The sequence below is a fragment of the Egretta garzetta genome, unplaced genomic scaffold, assembly GCF_000687185.1.
Source record: "Egretta garzetta isolate BGI_Z169 unplaced genomic scaffold, ASM68718v1 scaffold365, whole genome shotgun sequence".
Classification (NCBI taxonomy): Eukaryota; Metazoa; Chordata; class Aves; order Pelecaniformes; family Ardeidae; genus Egretta; species Egretta garzetta.
The window spans coordinates 1697765-1719574 of NW_009259602.1; the positions used below are offsets into that span (position 1 = coordinate 1697765).

Here is a 21810-nt window from a genome sequence, read left to right on the forward strand (position 1 = left end):
GAAAAAGTATGTTTTCTGGTGAAAGTAAAATCCTAATGCAGAGCAAGCCTAGTGCAGCTTTCATACTTGATAGCACAGTAGGGTAAGCTTCTGGTGGAGAATAACACTTACTTAAACCCAGTAACACATGTTAAAATTCCCCTATATTCACAAACGACACTCTTGAAAGAGTTCAGCTGCTCCAGCTCTTCTCCACGGAGTTGAGAACCTTTGCTACCTTGTTTGAGACGAAAAGGCAAAAACTTTGCAAAGGTCTGTAGGCTGGACAGGAGACCTGGCATAAACAAATGCAGAGAGACCAGTCTTGTCTGGGGGACAGCAGGAAATATGAGGGAAAGCAAATTCTGGGACAAATCATTAATGAAGTGCTTTTCCTGTGCTGTGTTTGGAGGAAACCTGACCATCATCAGAGTGCTGTACCTTTGGGAGACAGGAACATGGAAAATCTCTTCAAGTTGTCGGGCTGGTTCCACTCATAGTTGTTCATCATGTACCGGTGGTCACCTGGAGAAGCAGAGCAGGACATGAGCTGGAGGAGGCAGTTTAGTGGCCATGAGAGGGAGGGGAAGAGGAGGGATAACAGACTGGAATTGCTTCCTCAAGTGCTGCAGGAGAGGTGGTTCTGCCCTTTGAAAATAAGTTCCCCTATTTTTGTAATAGTCCTCTGCAGGACTCTGGGTGGGAGGCAAAACAGTGCTGTAGCTGCCCAGAGGTTCAGCCTGGAATAAAAGAGAAAGCTCCCTTGGAAGCGTAGCACTGCTGAAGCATTCGGCCAGTCAGCAGATATGCTATCTCCTGAAAATCCATAGGGAGACTTGAGGGTTCAGGCATTTCCTACCAAAATACTGCTGTGTGGCTAAAAATGTATCCCACTTCAAAAGCTGTGGTTTGGGTTTGGCTTCTTTTGCGTGTTTAACCTGTGCACAGAGCTGGCTTTCAACCAGCAGATCTTGAACTGCAAGTATTGCAAAGCTCAAGAAAGTCAGTGTTGGGAGGGCTCAATGTGTTGGTTTGTTCAATTTTTAAAGCAAGATGCTAAACCTGAGTCACCAACAGCTCTAGCTTCCTGGGCTCTTGGACAAGGACGTTTGGTTCAGGCTTCAGGCAAAATGGATGAGCCTACCCTTTTCCCAGGCGTTGTGCAGCCTGGTTTTGGTTTTCTAACATTGATCCACAGGAAATGATGCTCTATCAGTACAGCTGCTCATAAAAATACTTTCTTTTAAGACCTCATGTATTATATAAACCTGTTCTCTGCAAGGGAGTAAATTTGGTTCCCATGTTTAAATAGTTCCATTCTTTGATTCTTAAGTCACTAAACAAACTTTTATGTTATTTCTCCAATGTATTTCTGTGTTATTTAAACTCCCTGGATGCTCTCTGATTATTTGCCTCCTTGACACACTACTAAGTAGGTACCTGTTATGAGAACTAGAAGAAAGTGGATTCCCTTTGGAGTCTGCTATTAAGCAGGTTTCATTCCATTAATATACTATTTCTTCCTGGGAAGTTTTTTACACTAGAAGATCAAGCCGGTTGCAAATGAATTTGTTGCAATGACTCAGGGGGAGTCTGAGTTAATTAAATCCATTAAGTAATTGTGGACTTATTTCCTTGCAGTCACTAGATGCAGAGTACTGTCCTCTTTCAAGTGTAACTGTGGTTTGAAAAACGGAGAGCTCTGAAGTTTCTGAGACTCACCTTAAATAACATTTCCCAACTGAGTGGATACCACTGTTCTTCTCATTAGGCAGACTCCAAGCTGTGTCCATTAAACCCTTGGTAGAGTTTCTGAAAGTGCCCAGGTTTCTAGCAGTAGTTAATTGTTGCCCTGCTTAGAAATGTTTTGACACTTGAATCCCACGGATTTCAAGTACCACTGAGGACTTCTGGCATCAGTAACATGGAGGGGACCCTAATTAAAAGTGATCAAGTGATCAAGAAGTAGTCATTCTTTATCCAGAGCTACTAGAATTGAACATACGCGTACTCTTGTTGGGTTGTGCAAAAGGCCAAGTAAAATGTATTTGCTTCAGGATTGGCAAAAACCTGCTTAGCAAATGGAAGGTAACTTCCTAAGTAATGGTAACTTGAATGCAAAGTGCTTTTATGCTACTCATCTAGTTTTCAGAAGTTCTGTGAGTAGTCAGGCATCCAAAAGCCCTTTGGCGTGTGCCATCCAGAGTTTGGAAATTCTGCAAATCTCCACATGAGCAAAGGAGGCAAAAGAAGAATGTCCAAAAGTGATTTTTGGATCTGAGGTTTGTGTCATCTACTTGTATTAACTTATAGCCAAATTTCTCAGCAAACCTTAGCACGTGGAGTGTTCAGAATCTACTACGTACGTTGCAGCATTAAATATTGTAAGACACATAATGTTTAATTTCTGGTGCTACTATAAGGGTAGGGAGAGTTTGAAAACCTGGCTCTAGCTATGCATTGTGAGCACTTTGAATGTGATTCTGGATTTTCTGAAAGGTTGGTTCTCTGGACCAGAAGTATCTGGTCCATCTCATTCATGTTTAATGGAGAATGATGGTGCTAGATAAACATTAATGAACTGTTTGCAGTGCAGGCTCCTCGGGGCCAGGGACTTAGTCTTTCTTTCCATAACGTAGGAAGGCAGCAGGCTGTCACTTGATGAATACTAGTGATTCTCATTAGAGACCTAAATGTACTCTGATCCCACGTCACCTTCGTTCTTACTGCTCTAGATTGTGAATGCCAGACAGGCTCATTCAGAAATCCCAGGCTCTGAAAAACATTAGCGTGTTGACCAATAACCGAACCCATGTTGTTCTGACCTCTATGCATCTTTTCAACAGGCTGTCTGAGGCTTGGGGGATTTTTTTTGGCTGTTTCTTCCCCTCCTCCTTTATCATTATCATCTTGTAATGCAGATCTTTCTTTTCTGGAAGGAAGCTGAAGGGATTTTGCATGGTTGTTGCCCAGGAAAGAAGGTGGTGTATTAATATGGGAGGAATGTCTATGAGTACTGTGAATTTGAATGAAATAACAGCAATCTTGCAGATTTGCAGCAGAGTTCCTCAGCTGCTTTTGTTGTATGAACTGGGCTTGAGATTCTTCCTGCATCTTTTCAAGACACACGTCCTCCTGGACAGCAGGGTGCAATTTATCCTCACGTTACCTATCCACATTCTTGACCTTTACTGCTCTGGTATCTGGGGTTCCACATTTATTAATAGATTATATCATTATAGAAGCCTGGTGAGATAACAATTAATTCCGATCCCTATTATTCTTAGTGCAAGAGGTCATTTCATGGGATTGAGTAACTTGCCCAAGTTACGAAGGCTGTTTTTGGGAGACCTGGGAAGTGAACCTCAGTTGTGGAGTCCCATTCTAGTGCCCTGTCCTCCTAATCTTATGTGTGAGCTTGACGCAAGAGAAGTCCTTTCTGCAGTACTAATTGGGAGATGCAGAAAGTAAGTGGGTTCTAAAACTTAGAAGATTCCTTGCAGCGCTGCGGTGTTGACCATGGCCTCTCTATTCACATAAGAAAGGTCACCCATCCTTGAACACCACTGAAGCGTGGGGACCATTTGGCACTGCATGTCCATTGAACACCCTGGCTCAGGGCAGGTGGGAAACAAACCTCTCCCTAAGCAGAACGTGCAGAGAAGTACGATCAGAGAGTTATGCTGGTTCAAGTCACAGCTTAACCTGAACACCAGAATGGAGACCTTTTTACTCGGAAAATCTGTTATTAGATTTTCAGTGACAGGTGCTTGCAGGGTATTTCATGTTCCAGCCAGGCAAGCGGTGGCTGAAATGGGCTGTTGTAAAATGGTATGTCATACCAGCACAGCAAATGTGCTAACTGAGCTGTACAAATAGGCTAATGACAGGATTTCAAAATTGCCATACTGGGGTGGCTACACTCACATTTCTGCAACTGCCTTCTCAATTTACCTAGTGAGCAACTGTCGTGCTAAGCTTGCAGGGGCTTGTTGGAGCCTGGCATGAGGCAGAGTGTCCCTGCTGGCCTTTTGCAGGAGGGAAGGGTCACTGCTTTCAAGCACCAAGAGAACTGTTGCTCTGAAGTCCCACACGGGATGTGGCTAAACCAATTAAACGCTGTGAAGCCATAATGTGAAGCAGCACTCAGGGAAGCGGGGCTAGTTTGGACCCCTGGGCACCCTACACACAAGATACTTTAAATCCCTGGAAGTTCAGCTGGCTCCATCCCCACATAGGTCTGGTAGGATAGCTCTGATATTCCAGAATGAGTTTCAGCTACAGGTAGTGTTTCTCCCACCTCCCTTAGGGTCCTTGCTTGTTTTCTCACACTAATCACACTTCATCTCCACTGACTCTGAGCTAGGCTTTGCCCAGGGAGGGAAGGGGCAAATCTCAGATACTCTACCGTTCTCCATGTGGTTCCTCTCTATGAAGTTGCGGCCAAGGTCAGCCTTGCAGATCTTCTCCACATGCCTCATGCAGACGTTTAGGAGGTCATCTCTGAGGAGTCCCATAGATGGGCTCATGCTCTCCCCTTCAAGCAGCACACTGTATGTTGGGAGAGATGGAGGGGGGACGTAATTCCGCATCAAAGCCCCAAACTCCTGTAAAAAGAAGGGAGGAGAGGTTAGTGAGGAACATAAGGGATGGAGGCTAGATCCTAGGGAACTGGCTAATGATAAGCTCCAAAGTGTAAAGGAGAACAGTGAAGATGGAGCTGTCTATAAGAAATCAGCCACTGGCACGCTTAAGTTCATTCTTCATCTGCCAGAGCAGGGACAGCTTCAAATGTCAGAGTTGGTTCTTGCCATACGTGTTCATTGAACTGGAGAAGATTAACGCATCTTACACCAACTTGGTATTTGTCTTTGGGACAAGTCCTGTCCTCATGGGGAAAAAGGGAAGAAAAATGAGATCTCAGTTACCTGCAGGAAGAGCACAGAGTCACTGATCTGGTGGATCTGCTCCCTGTTTTCCTTGTCCTCCCGCAGAAGCTTTGCCCTCTCTTCCAGTTCATCCACGATTTCCTTCACATTCTCTGATGCAATCTTTTCCCTCTGGTCCAGGGCAGCCTTCACTTCATCCCTCTGCCTCTCCAGGTCACGGATCAGCTCTTTGAAATGCTGGTCCACTGTGGCTTTCTCATTGGTGGTGTAGTTCTGCGGAGGGAAGGGGCAAAGTGAAGAGGCAGCAGGAAAGACACAGGAGAAATAAAATACTAAACTTCTCAGGGAGTCACTTGCTAATAGAGGGATACAGAGGGGGATACATCCAAACATTCTCAGCATTCAGACTGTGGCTGTGACTCTAGATACACCAGTCTTAGCACCAGAAAAGTTGTGCCAAGAGAAGTAACACTTGTTCCTGCAATAACTGTGTGTGTGCAATCTACAGGGCGTGCTGTCTTCCTGATTATAAGAGCATATCTTTTATTTCAACTCATGAAGTGCACTCTTAGGTGATATTTAAAAACACTGTTTAACCTTCTAAATTGGGGTTCTGGCTCCTCAAGAATTTGAGGACCAAATTCCCACCATTTTAAAGGTTGAAAGGTGCTGAAGCACTTTTTACAAACCTGACCTGTAGGTCCTTCTGAAATATTCCTCAGAAGCACTGTGGATGCAGCTATATTCAGAGTTAAAATTTCTAGGTCAGATTTCCAATAATAATAGTTATAATAGTAGTAATAATAATAATAATAAGGCAGATGAAAAACAGCACTGGCAAGCCAATGTGTGTGTACCACATAAAAGGGAGAAGAATGGGCTTTGCCTATTAATATTATGCAAATTTTCTAGGGTGTCTCCAAATAGTGTTTTCACTGCTCTATTCAGTTAGGGTATAAATGAAAAAAAAAACCAACAACCAAACCACCACCATTACTCTATTCTAACCTTTAGCGTGGTGAAAGAATTATAAAGGAGCCCTGTATCAGTATGGAAATAAGCTGTTCCATTATAAACAAGATGTTTGTTGGTGTAACTGCATCTGTTCCTGTTGCCTTATCTCTGGGCAATTCAGAGCCCTTCTGGAGTTTATTTTTGTGTGGTCTAGCAGGAAAAAAAGCAGCACACCTTTGTTTCCGAATCAGCCTTTCTACTGGCAATTGAAGAACTATAAGGCACCCAAAGCAGGGAGGTGCCTTGAATCATTTTGTAACAAGGCTGTGCTGCCTTTTCTTGATCTCCTGCAGGGTATGTTGCAAAATTACTTCAGTAGGAGTTGTTGTTTCCAAGATTTGGCATGAGTGAGTTTTGGAGAGTGATGAGATAGAGACTGGCTAAGGAATGGAATGAGTAAGAGCCGGATATGTCAGAGAAATTGAGGAAAGGAGGAGAGGGATGTGAGACAGTGGAAAAGAAGGTGACAAGTACAGGAGAAATGGAGACGTGAACTTAAAAGAATATCCCATACGCACCTTGATACGGTCCCTCTCCTTCTGCCACTTATCCATTTCATCTTCTACTTCAATGATCTTCAGCTGCAGTTGCTCTTTCTGCAGTGAAAGCTCAGCCTGTGAGAAGAGGGGAGTCTCATGAACTGGGGCTGAGGGTGGCCTACTTCAAAGACGCACTGTGCTTCCACTTATGCATTTGGCCCTGAACAATAATAGCTGGGAGGTACAGGTTCCTGGCACTGCTTGAAATGGAGATCATGTGCTGACACGGAACAAGATCCCAGGGCTTCTGGCTGGGTCAAGAGATTCAGCTCCCTCAGCAAAGACAGCAGCAGGGGCACCCACCTACTAGGCTACCGTCATGGTGCCGCTTTTAATCACATTAGAGTCATTAGCTGGAGGGGGAAGAGGCCTGTTTCAAAATTCAGCTGTGTATGCAGTGAAGGGCCCATCCCAGGGTGTGCCTCTGCAGCAATAACAGTTTTCATGTAATTACGGAATGACGTTTGACGAGTGTTGCAACAAGAGGACGATGCCTCTGGCAGGAATTCTGTTTAGACAGGATTGTGGATTAATTTGCTCTGAATTGAGAGCTTTCATGTTATGATGAAGCTGGGGAATGCTTGGAAAAAATAAAAAACACAAAAGGAGGAGGGAGGAGGTGTAGTCAACCATGCTTGGCTTAGATCAGCAACTTCACTGGGATTCATTTGCATTTTGTTTTGCACCGGCTTCCCAGAGAAGCTCTGACCAGACAATTGCATGCAAGGCAGGTCATAGAGCTGGAGCCCGTGGGGGGCCGGGCAGCCATGCACTGGTGTAAGGTGCTGGTTGGTGTGCATGCCGCATCTCTGGATCAGACCAGGACCTGGCTGTTTAGTAATGCCCTGCGCCGTTAACTCTGGGCAACCCCTTCCTGGGTCATTCGTATTCACCACATCCCTGCCCAACAGATCATGACAAAGCCTTTGCTTACGCATTTCAAGATCTTTCTGTGTTTCATGTGTGTACAGGTTGGTCACAGCACAACTATAACTACAGGCAATCTGGCTATTAGACACTTCTCCCCAGAGCTGTTTAGGAACTACGCGCTTGGCAGAAATTACCTGTATTCCACAACTGAGCTATGTCGCGTTAGAAAAGTTCTGAAAACCCGCTGTTCATGTGGGATCCTTTGGCAAATGGTTGTATTACCCAAAAGCACTTACATTTAGGCCAACAGTTAGAGGCAGGGGAAATGAGGGATGGATAAAACCACTCCCACAATAGCTAATACAGCGAGGTCTTCCTGCTGTTAAAACACACGGTGTAGTTCCCACTGCTTTGCCCGCCCATCCAAGAACGAAATACAACTTGAAAACCTGGGTCTTCTCTTGTGTTAATAGTTGCCCTCAGGGTGGGAGTTAAAAAGTTTTCAATTCTCCATTCAAGGAGCATCACGCAATGCAGAGCAGGCAACAAACTGTCAACTAGCCCAAACAAAGGAAATCAGCCCATCGGGGCTCTTTTCTTGGTGCCAGTCACCATAGTGTCTGAACGTCTTCTTGAGCTTAAATCAAGCACAGCTGCATCTGACAGCCATTGGCTCTAGCTGTTCTGACTTATAAAATCTCTATTTACAGAGGGAAAACAATTTGGTAATTGTTTTATTTCCTTATAAAACAGAAGAAAGGGGGAACAAAAAAGGCAAATGTACTTGATGGTATCTCAGTGCCAGAGGAGCTGCATCCTCATGTTGTCATTGTCCTTGTTTGTTGAGAGTTAGGAGAGTACGTACAGACCCTCTAAATATTATCCATACATCCTGCCAGCCTTCAGTAGTCAACTGAATGTATTCATGAGTTCATATTCTACAGGGGTTCAGAGCACACATGGAAGGGTATCAAGATGAGAAAATTTGTTCTACTACTGATCAAAAGAGCAAAGGTATGAGCTTTTCACATTTTCAAGACAGTGACTTGGAGGAATGCATGCTTTTTTCCATTCTCATGTGCACTGTGAGATGTCCTCTGCATCAAGACACAAAGGTGTGCAACCATCTTTGCACAACAGGGGAATGCAAAGAGAAAAGCATTTTAGATCCAGATATCCATCACACTGCAGTAACCAATCTGAGAAGCTACACTATAACACAAGTTGTTTCCTTGAGCCACAGAGCTACATCCAGATAGCATTAATTGTTAGCAAAGTAAAAATTACATCTCTTGAGCAACGGGAGGTCTTGTTTCCCTCCTCATCCCTAAATATCAGGATGTTCTTATGACAAGAATGTGAGTGAAATCACACAGAGGGGGACTGGAGGGATTTTTTTGAGAAGAGCAGGCCTTTTGTAGCCACGCAGACACTCCCAAATACAAGGGGTTTGAAAAGAAAGGTAAGAGGAAAAAAAAAATATCAGGTGATGGCTGGAAGGTTGTGATAACAATATTATACTTTTATAGTACTTTTTAATTAAGATGGGTCTCAAAGGAACTTTGCAAACTATTACTTGCTCAAAAAGTGATAGCTAACTCTTAACAGCTTGTTGCAGTTATAATATCCCTTCACCCAGAAAGGTAGTTTGGGTACCTCTGGGATGGGATGTAACAACTATTTAAGAGAAGACCCACACTGCAATTTAGAGTGAGAATTATGATTTGCAAATGGAAATTACAGAGATAGTTCCAATAGCCGGAATGCAAATACCACAGTCATCCAGGTTCAGCTTGGGTTAAAACGCCCATACTGAGGGCAAAAGGAAACACTAGTACAGACACCGGCAAAGGCAAGGGAGGTGTTTTCCTGCATGATAGTACAAACATTAAAACTAGTCTCACCATAGAAAAAATGTTAAAAAGAGGTCCAGGGAGACTATGGAATAGTACAAGAACTGGTGACATGGGCACAAGGAGGTACATTCAGGAGGGATGCTCTGGATATGGACCATAATGTAAGGGGTTCAGGAAAGCTGATTTCATGATGTTTTTAAAGCCCTGTTCAGTCTGGGACTGGCTGGAAGATTGCTTTGCCTGTCCATATACATCCTGTGTTACATTTACAGTAGGGTGGTTACAGGTACTAGGGACAGTCAACTTCTCAGCTTCATTCCCTATGAAGAAACTTTTCTCCTAGCTTTCTTCGTATTTCTCAGATTCTCCAGGGTCAACAATCCCTGATCTCCTTATGTGATGAACCACCCAGGACAAATCCATTGGGTGAGACTTGGGGTTCAGAAGGTCCTAGTGAAAGATAATAAAGCAGCTCCATCCATCGGAGGGGGAGACCCTACAGTGGCTCCAACAGTAACAGTGAAGATTAACTAGGAAATACGGGTTTAGACCAGTCAGTTTGACTACAGCAAGTTGAAAAATGCTGTCACTAAGAGTCTTTGAGCTAACAGAGGATCCCCTAAGTTAATTAGGACAGTCAAGAGGCCTAAGTGAAAGTTCAGAGTGTACACTTAAACATCCGCAGCCGAACCCAGCCCTTGTGCTGTAAAGGACCTAGAGATGTGAGATTATGAGTCTTGCATCGTGATGCAACTCATTTTTGCAAGGCAGCAGTACAAGCATCATCATGTCTTAATGCTCTGGGAACCCAGTCCCTGAATAGGGGAACACCCCTGTGTCACCAGCCTGGAAGAGCTATGTTAATTACCTGACAGCAACAACCAAATGCAATAATGAAGCTAGAAAAGAAGTGTTTAAACTAGTTGTCCCAGTACAGGGCCTGTATTGGAAATGACATGGCTGAGAAATCAGCATATTCTTTAAGACATTATTTCTGCTAGTTTTGCCATTACATTTTTCTATCTAAGCTTTTGTTAAGCAGAGGTGGGTGTCAGTGGGCTACAGTCTCTGGAGACTCTGCAAAAATGCCGCCAGTCACTGCATGAGCTGAGGCCAGAGAAAACTCTCTGCTTTGCACAGTTTGAAGAGAATTCCGTACCTGTGAACTGGTGGATTTTCCTTGGGTTCTGCCCTCATGTAGAGGCATTAATGCAGAATGCAGGCAAACAGGCAAACCTACTCTAAATCATAATTTGCAGCAGGTCAGCTTCCACAGCCTCCCAGCTAGGAAGAATGTCCTGCAGGTAACTGCACCATCTCTGTGGAAAGAGCAGCTATTTTAAGCAACTGCAGCTAGCGTAGATAAGGTGTCATAGCCACATCGTACCCTAACCTTGCATCAGTGGGAAAGGCCAAAAATCCTTCTGCTGGCACGCTGATGCACTCTTGTTTGCTCTCTATTCAGACAGTGAAAGTAATACAGAGAGGGCTCAGATGGAAATCCCTCTGGATCCATCTCTGTGGATGGTTGACTTCAAAGCCTAGTTCAGACTCTGTGAAGTCTCCTCTTTTAAAAGTTGCTTTGTCGAAATGAGGAACACCCAGCTCCCGTTCCTGCACGGCAGTTCTCTGCTGCGTCCTTAAACCTGCTGTACAATGTGAACTTTTCTTTAAAGGGAAAGAATTAAAGAAAAAAATCAAAGTGCTTTTCACTAGAACTGACCTGACGTGCTGAGTACTAAGGCTGGCGCTGGATGGTAACGCCGGGTTATTTACAGCTCTCTGACTGGCAGGCATATGTGAAGTTGTCTCATTTTGAGAATAGGCCTGTAAAACAGGTTTTGAATGAAGGATCCCCTTTCAAAATTAAAGGCTCTGAAGGGGGGCTCTAGTTCTGCTGATAAATGAAGCTGGCCAGAGCTGCTATTGACAATTCTCACTTTTCAACTGTGTGTGGTTATTACCCAGCCTCACAGACTTATTCTTGGTTGTTTCTTAGACTGATTCTGGTGGGGGGGTTACTTTCCCTTTAAATTTGTAGCAGGAAACTAATGCAAAGTGCATCTGGGGAAGGCATTAAATATTTTCTGGGTAAAATACACAAATACTATTGGGTGGAGACTCACAAAAAATGTCTCTCTCCCCCCTGCCAAGTTGTCTCTGTCTGACTCCCTGTGCCTTTCAGAGACTGACTCTTACCCCAGGCTCCTGAAAAGTGGAAGATGCTGCTGCGTTCTCCTGTTCCACAGAGAGAGTCGTATCAGGCTTTCCACTGCTCTAACCAGTAGGTGTCTGTACACTGGCTTGTTTGCATTCCTCTTCTCTTAAGCCATACTGTCTGCGTTGTGGAGCAAGCAGAGTTACCTAATTTTATAGATGGATCTTAAGCTATCCCTTGCTTTCCCAACACAGAAGTACAGCACCTTTCTTCCCTGCAGGCCTATAGCAAAGATAAACTCATGAAAGAGACTGTAACCTGCGTTAATTCTGCAATATGAAAGGAATAGATGTACCTAAAACAAGCATATGATACCTTATCATGTGACAGTTTTGTGCCACCAAATTGCTGAGCACCCAGATTGAGAGTCAGGCTTTAGTGCATCACAGCATAACCACCCTGCCACCCCCAAGTTCTGCTGGAACCCTCTCCAGGTTTGGAGTTGCAGTATAGTCAGGGACTGGGAAATCCTTGCAGATAAGCCAATTGTTCCTTGACAACCAACACTCTGTGAAAGGGTCTGTCTAGATACAGCTGTATTCTGGTTACCAGTCCAGTGGCATAGTTAGCAAATTTAGAGGCTGTAAAGCTACCCTGGAGCTGCTTGGATGCCAAGCTGTGAAAACAGGGCAGGGTTGGGGTTGACCTGATGTGGGTTTTTTGCTTATTCTTTCCGCAAAGGCCAGCAGCACCAGCCACGCTTTACCACTCTTCCAATTTGTGGTCATATTCCAGCTCGGCTGATTTGCAAGACTTGAAAAGAATAGGTGGTGCACACAAGGGACTTGGAAATGTTCATTCTTCTTTGTGGTCCTTGCTAAGGCTTCACTAATGGTGAATAAATCAGGGCTAAGAATAAATATTTGTAAGCAACAGCTATCCTGTTAATTGTTTTAGTCTGAGTGAATACTCGCTCAAGTTACAACATGATCAAAACTCGTCATCAGGAGAAACTTGCACATGTGTATGATTCACATTGATAAAGCCCTAAGTGCTTTAGGCTTAGCAGCAGCAGAAAAAGCACGGGACACCATAGGTACTAAAGCACATAGCTAACAAGAGTGGCACAAGGAAAAGAAATCAAACATAATTTAAAACTTAGGTAGAGTCTTCTCTGCCCAGCTATGGCTGCCTCTTCAAAAGCAAGGTGTTCTGGGTCCGTCCAACGACAGGAAGATGGCTCTGGCCAGCTTTGGTTTCCTCAGGGAGCAACTGTTAACCTCTTTTCAGTAGAAATGGCTAAGAGGAATTGGACAACCTGGCAGACACTAGACACAGCTCTGTGAGAGTTAAGCATATGCTGTGTTCAGGGCTGACATCAAAAACACAAGAACAAGCAATTATGAAACAAACAGCAGGCTAGTGAGCCCTGCAGGAATTTCTTTAAGACAGGCTGTCTGAGACATGGAAGAAACCTTGTCTGGTTTCAGCAAGGCTGCAAGTTGGAGATGACATTGCAAGAAAACACTAAAAATTTGCACAGGAAGACAGATGAGCTCTAGATCAGATACTCTTTCAGCCTTATGAGATAAATCTTCCTAGCACCTTAGAAAGAGTTAAACTGTTCTTCCAAGTTAAGGGTGACTCAAGAATTTCCCACAGCAGGTACCTGTATTTGCCTGTTCACCACATCAGAGCACTTGGCTTGGGCTGTGCCTAAGACTAGGATTTAGCAGATCTTAGTGTCCTTCCAGTTTCTGCCATAGACTGCGCGATTCTAGGCAAGGTGTTCTACATTACCGTTTTGTGGGTCTCCTTTCTGTAATCTCTCCTGCCCTGTCTGCTTAGGTCAGAAGGTCTCTAGGCCAGAACATGCTCTTACTATGAGGATGTCCAGTACCAAACATGGTGAGACCCTGACCTTGACTAGAGGTAGTGAAATAATCATGCATCCACCCAGAAAGCAAACAGCATTGGCCTTTAAGCAAACAAAGGTGGCAGACACTTCATTAGTGAGCACTGTTTCACATACCAGCCTCATCTCCTTAGATGTCCATCTTCTGAACCTACTGTAGTAACACTTCAGGGGAAATGATAATGTTTTGCACCGGGATTTTTTCTTCATCTAAGCTTCAAAAGATTCTTTCAATAGGTGGGGCTTGCCAGTATTGTATCCGTAACAGAAAAGAAAAACAAAAAGCCATAATCTCACTCTCAGTATCTGAGATGGCAATTTCCAATAGTAACCTAGCAGCCACTAGTAACTTGAGCAGCCACTGGTCTGCCTGCCTACATTCTGGAGGTCCCGAATTTGAGCAATGCCCCACCTTTCTGGCTGTGGATAACACTACCCAAAACTGTCAAAACTGGAGACTAACTCAGCATGCAGGGCTTTGATTCAGCTTCTGCTGAAAGTCAGTGGTGCAACCAGGGGTGGAAACCAGGTTCTCCACCGCGCCTCAAACCCGCCTGCTACACGATACCAGGGCCATGCTGTAACCAGCCATTAGGAGGAGAACAGTTCCATTGCAGCAGAACCCAGGCAGTATCAGTTCTCCCCTAAATGCTTCCCATCCACCACCCCTGCATCCCAGAATTACATTGCAGACGCGATTTTAGGAGAGACTGTAGACTGGAGAGCAAAAGCTGCGGTGTAATATTGAGGTCAATTGGAAAGACTGATGAGAACGTGCAAATCAAAAGAGCATTACCTCCTTCCCCGCTTTCTCGATCTCCACTGTCACCGTGCTGTGGTTCTTGTGCTCCTGGAACATGCAGAGGTAGCAGATGCACATCTGGTCTGTCTGACAGAACAGCTCCATGGTCTTCCCGTGCACAGGGCATTTTCTTGCTTCAAAGTCCCTGATGGGGTCCAGGAGCTGGTGGTCCCGGAAAGCTGCTCCCTCCAGGTGCGGCTTGAGGTGCAGCTCACAGAAGGAAGCCTGGCACACCAAGCAGGACTTCACAGCCTTTTGCTTGTTATCGATGCAGGAATCGCACAGAACATCCTCAAGCTTCACCCTGGGCCGTGACCCAGATGCTCTGTCAGGCTTGTTGAAGGTGGATCTTCTCAGGTCCCCTGTCTCCACCAGAGGGAGGGAAGTTTTCTTCAGGTCCCCCATCTGCCCCCCAGAGAACAACGACTTCCTCCCTTCCCCTTCACTAGGCAGGAAGCTCTTTTTGGAATCCAAGGAGAAGAGGGGCTTCCTGAGATCGCCTTTCTCTGCAAAGGAGAGGGGTGGTCTCCTCATGTCACCTATCTGTCCACTGGCATATTGCATCTTCTTTGAATCTGCTGAATCCATGCTGAAGTAGGTTGATCTCTTCTCATCGGATGACTCCACAAACTGAATGATGGGCCTCTTCCAGTCGCTCCCAGAAAAGAGGGAGCTCTTCATTTGCCCTGTCTCCAAAGAAGCACTGCCAGTGCCCTTCATAGCTTCCTTCTCACCTCCGCCAGGGTTTGTGGTCTTCTTCGCTTCTTCTTCTTTTTTGGGGGCAGATGGACTCTTCACATCTTCTGGCTTCCCAGTGGTACCGTTTGTCCTTGCTGCAGTCCCCGTTTCCATCGTCTAAACAGGGTGAATTGGCTTCACTGCTCAGTCTTCCCTCCAGTTCCTGTCTCTCAGCCCTCTACAAAGCGGGTCTGTCTGCCCGGTTGTTGTCTCAGCAAGGAATGACGGTGGAATGCAGGAAAGTTTCTGCCCAAGTGACGCACCTGGAGCTCCTGCAAGGAGGAGGAGAACGCCTGGATTATGCTAGGTAGACGCAGGGAGAAAGAAAGAAACAGACGTTACCAGGGATCAGAAGCTACAGCTGTGCAGTTAATTATACAAGGCAGTCCACACCCAGGAACATTCTTGTCTAACCAGGTTTGGGAGGAAGGGCTGTTTATATACATAGAAATGGTTTTTTTTAAAAAATAATTTTCATTAAGATGTAGCAACCAGTTCGACCGCTTGTTTCAAAAATAATTTTGCTCACTGTTGCCAGGAGCTGAGGTTACCTCCTTGCAGAAATGGGCAGGGTCGGAGAGACCACGAGATGCCGAAGATGGGTTTGTTAACTGGGTCATACACATGCACAAAAATAATTATGGTTGTAATTAAAATGAACGCCTAGAATAAAGCATTCTTAAACTGGGTTCCCCTGAGGGCTTACTGTATTCAGTAGGACAGGGAGGGGAAACGTATGGATAATATGGGGTTTAAAAGACCCTATTATCTTTATTTTGATTTTGATGTTGGGTTTGTGCAAGGTCCATCCATCTAGACCTGGACATAGCCCAACCATGTATCAGAAGAACACAGCTGACCTGAAGTAAAAATTGGCTAGTCCTGTTTTTCCCACAGGCCATGCAATCTCCACTAATGTGACTAATAGAACAAAACCCCCATTGCCTATTTCATTGCATGTTTTCACTGAGATAAGGGTTCAGGTATATCCTATGTAGCTCTTCCCATAAATGTCCACTGAACTGAGACACATACCTGGAAGAGGAAATATCTTACAGCTAGATAGCCAAAATATTTCTTGCAAGAAAAAAGAACTGAGAGTCTTAAAAATAGATCTGCCTCCACTAGCTGTATTCCCGGGAAAGGTTCAACTTGTTGGAATCACAGAAGATTTCAGAAGAAAAAGGCTCTTTATAAGCACTGGTGAATTCCACCAACTTCAAAAGAAGGAGGTTGATCTTCCACTCATATCAATTTAGCATAGATTATGCTCTGAATTTCAGTGAGATTGCTCTGAGATTAATGCCCAGGGTGTAAATTAACCATGCCTAAGATTTCTGCTAATTTAATTTTTGCAGAATGCAGTGGTGGTGTTGCTGGAGAATGTGAATTTTAGCCTGTAAAAATTTCTCATTAGAAATCCGTAACAAAACCCCAGTTGGAAGTGTCTTAAGTAGTGGAAGAAAAATCCAGGTCTGCATTTTTCAGCTCTTTTTTAGGTGTGGAGGAAATAGAGGTGCAGCCCAAAACAGGAACAGCATACGTTTTGGTTCTGATACGAGAATGAGATAGCCAGGAAGCGCCTGTCTTACAGATACGGTTTCTAAGGGCTTTGTCTGTGTGAAATGAGAGAAAAGGAAAGAGAATTTCTTTTCTCTTCAACTGAAATGCAGTTGGGACCCCTGCCTATAGCTCCAGCCCCTCTTACTGCCTGTATGTCATTATCGCTCTCTATATATGAGAAATTATTCAGTATACAGTATTTTTTGGATAATAGTTGTTGAGAAAGGCCGCACCTTTTGCAGTAATTTCTAGTGGACAGTTTTTTTATTAATAGGACCACAGTCGTTCGTGAGTCAGAAGTCATTCTCTGGCATAGAAAAGGGTAATGCCATTTTTTAAAAACAAATTTCATAAAAGAAAGAGATTGGCTGACATACATGTATTTCTTTCCCCCTGGCTTCCTGGGATGAGCTGATCTTCATAACATTAACAGTCCTATAGATCTCCAAGTAATTAAAAATACTGGAGGGTGGAGGCGCCTGTTCTCACGTGTACAGAAAAGATTCAGCAGAGCTTTTCCAAGCTAGCAATAATACTTAAGAAACAAAAAACACCTATATGAAGAGGTCTAACTTGGAAGAAGGTTGTCTTGGTTCCTCTTGTTTTCCTGACACTTTCTTAAGATTTTGGAGTAGGTAAGGCAGTCAAAAGATTAAGGACTGAATTTTTTCATCTTGGTTTTACTGATTAGCAAATCCAGAGTAAATGAGTTTAATCCAGTTATTCCAGGCAGACTTGGGAGTAACTGGGCTCAGGAGGAGGTTTATTATTGATTCTTCTGTTCGTGCAGAGGTACATACAAGACTGGCACCCTCCAATAAGTCAGGTTATAGCTGTGCTTGGCCTGACCTACCCTGATGCCAGCCATGGCTTTAGCTCCTCCATTTGTTGCAGTACTGGTGAAGTGTGGCCATACCTGAGATGTATGACATTGTAATGTCTGTCCCCTAATGCTGCTACAGTCAGACTCAGATGGGCTGTTGTCAGCCCTCACGACAGTCGGTATGTTCCATGAAGCTGCAGGTTCTGCTTTGGCTTTTGAATAGCTTGGGTGGCATCTGTCCTTGCTGCTTAATTTTGGAGACTTCTCAGCTTAGATGCTCTGTGTCAGACAGAAAGAGGGAGGTCATGTGCACATACGAGCTAATGGAGCCAAATGCAAATTGGATTTCTTGAAGAAGAATCTGTTTACCGGTAGTCTGGGCTGAACGTCCCTTGAGTCTGCAGGAGGAAAGAAAGGATGTCACTCGCGTGTGCGTAAGGAACATTCCCCGCTGTCACCAGTCACTTCTGCGCAATGCCACTTTCACTGGTCCCCTTTCAACCTCAGCTCACTCTCACAGCAGTCCACATGCCTGGCATTAGCACCTTGGGCATGTCGTGCTTGAAAATACCTGTGAAACCATGGCAGGCCCACGCGTGACCAGCAAAAGCTAAATGCATCACCCCTGCTGCCACACGACCTGGGACTGCAGCTTTGCTCCGTAGCCAAAGGCCAAGCCTGCTCTTTTCCCCATCATCTCTCTGCACCTCATCATGTCTTTATAGTGCCAAAAAATTGTTTGCAGATGGGGCCCACCTCTCTTTTGTTATTTCTGGCCTCTCTTGGGAAACCCACTGTTCATACCTGTCTGAAACTTGAGGTGTGCATGGCCTTATTGGTGCTCACGACCACTGCCAATGCTGCCTAATTCTGCCTGGGAATCGCGGGAGGACTACTGGAGCTCAAGGGCAGTTTGTTAGTTAAAGGGTAGTTTAGTAGACAATTTGTGCTTGAGTTCTCAACCGTATTTAGAAGACTCGTGCGCATGCATGTATTTCAGGCAATTTAGAAGCCAAAGTACAGACTGGACGTCTCTATTGTAGGCTTTATTTTTGCACCTCCCAGAGGGTGGCTCCTGATTTCTATAGCATGAGTTCACACTTGTGTAAGCATCATCTGTGATTTTTGCACCAGCTATCCCTACATTTCCTGCAGAGGACAACTGGCTCCTATCTAGTGCTCTGCGTCAAGCCGATCACACAATATGCCCATGTCTATGCCTCTGACTCAGAGTATACACCCACGTTTGGCATCTGCAGCGCCTTTCATCTGAAAAACTCGGAGCATTTTTCAAAGGTTCACAAATTAAACTTGACAACACCTTTGCAAAATAGGTCTGGGTTGCTAACCCCATGTAGCAATTAGGGAAACTGAGGCATGTACTGTGGAACTGACTGAATTTTTTCAGCAAAAATGAAACTTCTTTTCTGAAATAGCTATGCAGCCTTTTTGCTTGCTCATTCTCTTGTTTTTTCATGATTGTGACCCCTCTAAATCCTTGAGGTTTTTTTAATATTCCATGATGCTTTTGTTCGTGTTTTGAACTTCATTATTTCGTTGTATATACACCAGTAAGCCTGGGTAGTTTATTGCTTGTACTAAAGGTTTCCACTGTGCAATGTGCTGCACAAAATCTTTGTGGGGTAGGTACCTAAAAAAAAAATTTCCCCAGGATGGAAAAAGTGAAAAAATTGGGTCCATTTAAAACTAAATAGAATAGAAACAGTTAAGCCAACCCCAGGGCACTCCTTTAGACAGGCTCTGGAGCAGAGTTTCAAACACCAATGACTGATGAAGTCATGGAGAGTCATAGAGAATTAGATCGACCAGCCCATGATTCACTGGCCCCTGTTCTCACAGCAGCTCCAACCAAACTAGGAGCAGGGAACCTGTCTGCTAATTGCCTACTCTGTGCTTTACCCACTAATCCACACTCCCTTTCACATCCTACATATTTTCAGTCCTTTCTCATTTATTACACCTTTATAGAAAACAAGTCCACGGCTCGGAAAACGTTACGCTGAAATGCATGCACGCCATTCCTGCTACAAGAAAGCACAGGAAATCAATCCATCAAGCATGTAGACACCATTGAGCAATGACCATGCATTAACCAGCTCCTAGTGTAACAGCAGAGCAGGCAGAACGAGTTCAGGGCTTCGTGTTGCTTTCACACGTATCAGATTCAGTCAGCAACGCATCCAGAGAGATCAGGAGAGCTATCCTGGTATAGAGCGCATGGGGAAAAAAAACAACAATGCTGCAGGTGTGCTTAAAGCAGATCTACAGATACGCTCAGAGCTGTGATTTATATGAGAGAGACTCAATTCATATGGCATAAACTTAAGTTTAGATATTTGTGACAATTTGGGCTCACCGCCTCCATGTGATAATCAGCTGTGTGTCTCAGAGTAGGTGATGAAGGGAAGGAAAACTGAACCAGGAGGGTCCAGTTATTTGGGGGATGCATTTTCACATAAGGGGGCATGCTGAATTGAAAGCTCAGTGAAGATGGTCAGGACCTGGCTTCAGATATTGAAGACTGGGATTTTTAGGTTAGTGTGAGCATCTGAATAGCTCCCCCAGGGTACCATGGCAGGCTAAACACAAGCTTCCCAAGGCTTAAATCAGGCCTGCAGGCTATGAGCTGGACCATGGGGAATCTTAATTATTGGAACAAGTTACAGGCAGAATATAAATGCCCATTGTGTAACAACGATACTCAGTGAGCGTGCAGGAGGAGGGTGATTCACCGAAGATGTGTGACAGGACAAGGGCATTAACTGGAGGATATGTGCTGCCTGGGGGAGGACCCCTTTCTAGTGGTTACGCTGAGTCTTCATCTTTGAAAAGGCTGTAGGGGAAAATGACTACTCAGCATTAAATTCATGTGGAGGACAGGAAAGGGAATACCAGCAAAAGAGAGAAATCTATTTGAATTAAAGGCCAGTGCTAGTGTAAGATCAAATAGGATAAATTTGTTCATTAAAAAATATAGGTTAGAAATTAGAAGACGATTTCTAGACATCATAGGAGCGTTGTTCAGGGATGGCCTTTGAAACAGAGTCTTGGGCACCAGGATCCAAACTGGATTCAAGATGAGCTTGCTGCAGTCATCAACATGTTGCATAACAGTGTATGGATGATATTGCATGCCTTCAATGTGCTTACAAGACTTGTTGCACCATGTTAATATTGGTTTTAATTAATTAATTAAGCCTGTGTTTCAAGGTTTCATCTGGTTGCCTGTAGAGGCCAGGAAGGATTCCCCCCCTCCCCGCTTTGATGATTAACTTGGTTTCTGTGTCATTGGTTTTCAGTTTTTGTTTTCTTTTCCACCTCCTTTTCATGCACTGGAGATTGGCACAACCTGAGATGGGGAAGCTGGGTGGAGCTGGTTGTACTTCTCAGCTGTCTGCTCAGCACTAAAACACGATCTCCAAATGTGGGATCAGGAATATTCCTTAGCTGGATTGGCAAGGACCACTGGAGCTTTTTTACCTTCTGCTGCAGGATGGCACATTCTCTTTTGGCTTCTTTGGAGCGTGGTCACTGGTAGTTTTCAAGTCAGCCTCAGTAACCATGCAGATGTGATTTTGTGGGTGGCTCTCCCTCTGAACTTGGGAGATCATGATTCTGTTCTCTGTTCTGCTCCAATCTGTTGATAATCTTATAAAGTGCTCTGGGATCTCTGGGAACAAAGCATGCTAGAAGAGATAGATGTTATTTATGTAAAATTGGCAGTTTGTATAATCTTATGGTTTTGGGGGTAAAATTGGCAGTTTGTATAATCTTATGGTTTTGGGGGCTGTAGTAGAAGTAAGGAAACATTCCCTGATTTGCAGCTGGCAGAATGGAATTTATTGGTATCTGGATAGCTGCAACAGATTGCACTCCTTCCAGAAAAAGATTTTGTCCTGGGGTATAGGTGCTAGCATGATCTATACCCCTAGGATCTCTTTGTGTAATCTTCTGTGAGGATGTTCTTTTTTCTCTGATGCCTGGAAATTATAACTTTTAGCATAATTTGCTGTTGTCCCCAGCAGGAGGTTGGGTCTAGTTTTCTATGGACTTGCATCTCAACAAAAAAATGTCCTGAATCAAACTCTGTAAGGCAGGGGAATATCATCGCTATCTCATGCCTCAGGAAACTAACGTGTGCCGAAGTTGAAGAATGTTGGTTTTCCAGCAAGCCAAAGGCAGGTACTGGAAATCCCCAAACAGAGACCTTTTTGTCCCTGTCCCATTGCTTAAAAACTATTTTCCCCTCTAGAGCCTATTTTACTGATCTGTGAGATACAGTTCCAGTAGCTGAGCCACTGCAGAGGTTTCTGGCACAGTGTGTCAGCAGATGGGGAAGGCTACCAGGGCATACATCTGGGGTAGGGCTCCTATACAGTCCTTTCCTCCCTGAGCAGAGGGCCAGTTTCTCTCCCTCTGAAGAGCTGTGCTGATTAAGCTTGTCATACAGCTATATCTGGGGTCCTAGGCTGGGAGGGAGGTGCTGTGGGATGGCGCCCAGGCTGGGAAAGGGTTGAGAGTACCACTGGTAAGAATTTTATTTGTGATGGGAAAGACTTGACAAGTCATGAGCTATGGGCAGGCTTGATGTCCAGAGGCTCTGTGCTAATGGAGCTGGAAGAATCTCTGTATTTGGTGATGGG

General features: G+C 44.4%; 1 protein-coding gene across 1 annotated transcript in view; it reads right to left on the bottom strand.

Annotated features, from left to right (window-relative positions):
• The window catches only part of TRIM29 (tripartite motif containing 29), a 23784-nt gene extending 8910 nt beyond the window's left edge, over nucleotides 1-14874 (bottom strand). Inside the window, exons 1-5 of the mRNA XM_035893924.1 lie at nucleotides 14017-14874; nucleotides 6401-6496; nucleotides 4908-5141; nucleotides 4388-4586; nucleotides 421-504 (exon numbers count right to left, since the gene is read on the bottom strand). Of these exons, the coding sequence (XP_035749817.1) occupies nucleotides 421-504; nucleotides 4388-4586; nucleotides 4908-5141; nucleotides 6401-6496; nucleotides 14017-14874 (1471 nt within the window). The remainder of the gene's footprint in view (nucleotides 1-420; nucleotides 505-4387; nucleotides 4587-4907; nucleotides 5142-6400; nucleotides 6497-14016) is intronic.
• Nucleotides 14875-21810: the final 6936 nt, after the last annotated feature.